The sequence below is a fragment of the Orycteropus afer genome, unplaced genomic scaffold (assembly GCF_000298275.1).
Source record: "Orycteropus afer afer isolate SDZICR_OR568_19922 unplaced genomic scaffold, OryAfe1.0 scaffold00009, whole genome shotgun sequence".
Classification (NCBI taxonomy): Eukaryota; Metazoa; Chordata; class Mammalia; order Tubulidentata; family Orycteropodidae; genus Orycteropus; species Orycteropus afer.
In genome coordinates, this window is record NW_006921596.1 from 18,192,670 (window position 1) to 18,198,240 (window position 5,571).

Consider the following 5,571-nt stretch of genomic DNA (forward strand, 5'->3'; position numbering starts at 1 on the left):
GGGTTTGAACCGCCAGCCTTCTGGTGAGCAGTCAGGTGCCTCCTAAGGTCACTGTTAGTTAGAATCAATTCAATGGCAGTAGCTTTGGTTTTTGTATTAATAACAATGAGCACCTTATAAGCAATGGGAGAAAGGGGACAAGGAGAGTATCTGGGGTTTGTAATTTATTTTGGATTCCACTACAAGACTACTGTAAGAAATGGAATCATTACTTGTTAAAACTCACAGCAGGTTTAAAATTGGTACTCAAATTTTTTAAAAACATTCATTCGTTCCCTAAAATTTTCAGTAATTTATCAGTCAATAGTAATAATGCTTCTTACAGAAAACAATACCAGTAGCTAAATAATGATTTTAAAATTTGACCATACATTGATATTTTAAGTTTAGTCAAATTACTTTTTCCCTCTGTAGCATATCTAGGAGAAAAACTAGGTAATTCTGGATAGTCTAAGTTTTATAATAAAAGTCCAAAAAGTTAAGTAACTCAGAGAAAACATAAGTATCCATGAAATTACTCTACAAAAGTTTTCAGATGGCTGTCATAAAAAATCAAGTAACGTACCTTTCTCTTGAAGCTGCACCAGAAACAACTTCTTATGTTCCTTAGGCTTTGTAATATGTGCGGGAATATACGGATACTGAAACAACAAACCAGAATGATGAGTTTCGAGAACCTTCATTCCTTACACCTCCAAGCCTCTGTTTATCAACTGCTCCCATTTCAGAGACTAAGCTTCAATATCACCCCTTCTGGGACCAATTTCCTCATATTCCCGACACAACGTTATTTTAACTGGTATACCACAGCTTCACTTCTTTCTTTACACATTTCCTTCTCAATACAGTGTAAACTGCTTAAGAAGAACATCAATAGCAAGACATGCCACCACCCTCCAGTCTTTTTACTAATTTTGACAACAACTGTTCCTCCATAGCACTCTCTACTTCTTTGCTGGGTTTGGTAATTCGTCTCAATGGCCACATAGAACTCACAGACAATACTCATGATCATTAGGGAAGGAACACTCATAATACAATTCTTCAGTCAGAACAGCCTCCCCTCTGCCATGCCCATAAAACATGCCTCTCTTTGGCCCTTGGCCTCTCAGCCTGAGTGCTTCCCTGCTCAGATAGTTGTTACAAAGTTCTTTTAGGTATACCCTACTCCGCCAGCAAGTCCCAAAGGCACTCAGCTTTCTTGCTCCATAGCTAGTAAGCCTGCTGCTCTGTCTCCTGCCTCTCTCTCAGTTCTGCTGCTGCCATCTCTCTGCCAAGGAACTCCAGCACAGGGATGGCTCAGTTTAAGCCTAACAAGATGGCAAAACTGGCCAATGCTCACATTAGCGTCCCATACACCTTATTTAAAGATGAAGATCAAAAACTACAGCCTTCCGTATGGATCACACCTCAACATAAAGATAACAAAAATCCTCACTACTAGACTAATAAGGAATATCTTGATAAATGGAGAAAGGACTGAAGTTGTCAGGGATCTCATTTTACTTGGATCCATAATCAATACCCATGGAAACAACCTAGTCAAGAAATCAGATGCTGTATTGCACCATGCAAATCTGCTGTAAAAGACATATTTAAAGTGTTAAGAAGCAAAGATGTCACTTTGAAGACTAAGGTGTGCCTAACCCAAGCCATGGTATTTTCAGTCACCTCACATGCATGTGAAAGCCGGACAACGAATAAGGAAAACTGAAGAGTTGATGCCTTTGAATTATGGTACTGGCGAAGAAAACTGAAAATACCATGAACTGCCAGAATAAAGAACAAATCTGTCCTCGAAAAAGGGCAGCGAAAATGCTCCTTGGAAGCAAGAATGGCCAGACTTTGTCTCACCTACTCTGGTCATGTTGTCAGAAGGGCCCATTCCACGGAGAAGGGTATCATGCTTCGTAAAGTAGGGGGTCAGCAAAGCAGGGGAAGATCCTCAACGAGATGGACGGACACAGGGGCTGCAACAATGGCTCAACGACAGCAATGGCTGTAGGGTGGCCCAGGCCCGGGCTGTGTTTCACTCTGTTGTACAGAGACTCAACAGCATCCTCCTCCTCCTCCACCACCACATTTGCATAATCCCACCCCAGCAAGGGTCCATATACCTTATTTACATTATTAATAAGCTATCCAATTCCTTTGATGAGCCACAAGCACCTCACATTTACATAGTTCCACCCAGTCATCAGGTGGGAGGCACAAAGACCATGGCTCATGGCTCCTCTGTTGTTGTTGTTGTTGTTATGTGCCATAGAGTCAGACGCGACTCATAGCGACCCCTCCTTGGGTTTCCGAGGCAGTATCACTATGGAAGTAGATTGCCCCTTCTTCCTTCCAAGGAGTGGCTGGTGGGTATGAACCGCCAGCCTTCTGGTTAGCAGTCAAGTGCCTTAGCCACTATGCTACCAGAGCTCCCATGGCTCCTCTAGAGGTGCCCTATTAAGTAATTTACTCCATCACATACCTACTGCCACTTTCATGCTACAATGGAAGAGTTGAGTAAGTGCACCAGAAACCCTGTTACCTGCAAAGCCAAAAATATTTGTCTCACTCTTTATATAAAAAGTTTGCTAGTCCCCTATACAGCATTTATTACACGTTGTAGTGGCCAGGCTTTAAGTGTTAAGTGCTTTATTCTTTCAATTAATCCATTTTACACATGTAACTACTGCTGAGAAGCTAACTATCTTTCCCTTCCCAAGAATATACTGTTAAATAGTTAAGATTCTATTATATCTGTTCAACTTTTATGTAACTATAAAAGCCTAGAATGTTATTTCTCATTATGCTATCCAATGGCACTTGTTATGGATTGAATTATGTCCCTAAAAAGTGTTTGTAAATCCTAACCTCTATGGCTCTGGTTATAATTCCATTTGGGTATGGAGGTCTTTGTTATGTTTACAAGGAAGAATTAGCATAGGGAGTATTTTGAGTCAATCTCTTTTGAGATAGGAGATTAAACAAGCTAACAGAGGAGAGATGGGTAAGACACATGCCAAGACATATGGAGATCGCCAAGGAAGGAGGAGGCAAAAGCAGAAAATACAAAGACCTTCCTGCAGAGGTGACAGAGAAAGAAAGCCTTTCCCCTAGAGGGAAATTCCCCCTGAATTTGGACTTCTAGTTTCCTACACTGTGAGAAAATAAATTTGTTTGTTGAAGCCACTCATTTGCAGTATTTCTGTTACAGCAGCACTAGGGCAGTACAGTCGATTACTTGATATAGCTCTTCCAGCCACAGTCTTTGGAACTCCCTCCAATAACTGGTTGTTGTTCTTGTTTGCTGTTGAGTCAGCTCTGACTCATAGCAACCCCTCCTTGGGTTTCCGAGGTAGTATCACTACAGAAGTAGACTGCCCAACCTTCCTTCCGAGGAGTTGCTGGTGGGTTTGAACCACCAGCCTTCTGGTTAGCAGTCAAGTACCTTAGGCACTGTGCTACCAGAGCTCCTAAATAACTGGGTAGAACTACGTAAATGCAAGGTGCTTGTAGCCCACCAATGGGACTGAATAGTTTGCTAACAACATAAAAAGTAGATGGTACCCTTAGGACGGTGGTGGTTGTTGTTATATGCCGTCCAGTCAGCCCCGACTCATAGCGAGCCCTCCTTGGGTTTCCGAGGCAGTATCACTACAGAAGTAGATTGCCCCATCTTCCTTCCGAAGGTAGGACCATATAAATAATGTGTATGGAACCCTAACATGGGTATTGGGCAGTTTTGCCATCTTGCTAGGCTTAAAATTAACCATCCTACAGGCGGAAAGGGGGATCTCACTATCATCAAGAGAAGAACCAGGAGCACAGCATGTCCTTGGACCCGAGATCCCTGTGCAGAGAGATGGTGGCAGCAGGACCAAGAGACCAGCATAAGACAGACTAGTGGGCTTCCCAGCCCACGGAGCAAGAAAGCTGAAAGCCTTTGGGCAGCAGGCTTGCTGGCACAGTGGGGTGGCTCTCTGGGGCCTACCAACAAAGCTAAAAGAGCTTTGCCACCATGGCCTGAGCAGGGTAGAGACCATGCCTGAGAGAAGTGTGCCTGCAGCACGGCTGAGAAACAGCTGCCCTGAGTGAAGAACTGTATCCTGAGTTGTTTCTGACCCTAAATTGTAACCTGTTACTTCCCTAATAAACCCCATAAACATGAGTATTGTCTGGGTGTTCAATGTACACAGCATAAATAATCACCGAACCCAGCAGAGCAGAAGAGTGCCGGGGGAGGCATGGTTGGTGTCAGAGCTGGCAAAAGGCTGGCGGCATGTCTGGCCTCTGCCTCACAGGATAAGCCTTGCTGATGGTGATTCTCTCTCCCGTAGGGAAGTCAGGGGCAGTCAGATGCTGCCCTCACACCCTTTCTCTAGCTAGGTAACTACACCAGCACTTAACCAATATTCCATTTAAAATAATTACAAACAGAGCCATCCCTAGGGTACAATGAACTGAGGCAACTGTCTTAGTTTTAGGAACTCTGGTGGTGTAGTGCCTGAGGCATGTGACCGCTAACCAGAAGGCTGGCAGTTCAAACCCACCAGCCACTCCTCAGAAGGTAGGTTTAGCTTCCTTAGTGATATTGCCTCAGAAACCCAAGGAGGGGTCCCTATGAGGCAGCTCCGATTCAACAGCAATGAGTTTGGTTTGGTTTTGGTCCTACATTGGAGGTCCCCTCCGTTGACAGAATAGAGAAAGAAGAAACCATAACCAAGCCAGAGTAAATGGTATTACCCCAATTTTTTATTCAAGGCCACATGCTCCTTTTGTAAAGGCTTTTCTCCAATTCTGGCCTTGATATTTATTTTAAGCCAACTGCACTTTATACAACAAGATTAAAATAGGGAGATGATGGTGTGCTCTTTTCCACTGACACCTAACCAATACTCTGTTGCTGTTATTAGCTGCCATTAAGTTGGCTCCAACTCATGGCGAGTTTGTGTGTAAAGAACAAGACACTGCAGGGTCCTGAGCCAGCGTCACTGTTGCTGGCATGACTGAGCCCACTGTTGCACTATTTTGTTAATCCATCTCCTGGAAGGTTTCTCTTGTTTTTGTTGACCTTCCACTTTACAAAGAATGATGTACTTTTCTAGCGATTGGTCTTTCTTGATGATATGTCCAAAGCAAGCAAGACAAAGTCCTGCCATTCTTGCTTCTAAGGAGCATTCTGGCTGCACCACCTCCAAATCTGATTTGTTCATTCTTCTGACAGTCCACATTGTAGTCAACATTCTTTGTCAACAGCACAATTCAAATGCATAAATTCTTTTTTTAAAAATAGTTATTTATATATTATTTATTATTATCATCATCGTATCATTTTCTCTGTTGTCTCAAGACTTTGTGCTGATTTCAGAGACGTCTCACATTGAAAGAATCTCAGATTGCTCATAAAGTAGTGGAATGAGCCACTGAATATCTTAAAATATTCATCACTGTTCCTCTACCATCTCCTCTCCTCCCAGTCTGAATTTTCGGAAGGAAGGTTGGGCAATCCTACTTCCGTAGTGATACTGCCTTGGAAACCCAAGGAGGGGTCGCTATGAGTCGGGGCCGACTCGACGGCAC

General features: G+C 43.2%; 1 protein-coding gene across 1 annotated transcript in view; it reads right to left on the reverse strand.

Annotated features, from left to right (window-relative positions):
- The window catches only part of NUDT21 (nudix hydrolase 21), a 25,351-nt gene that overhangs the window by 2,307 nt on the left and 17,473 nt on the right, over positions 1-5,571 (reverse strand). The window contains exon 5 of the mRNA XM_007947207.2: positions 566-641. Within this exon, the coding sequence (XP_007945398.1) occupies positions 566-641 (76 nt within the window). The remainder of the gene's footprint in view (positions 1-565; positions 642-5,571) is intronic.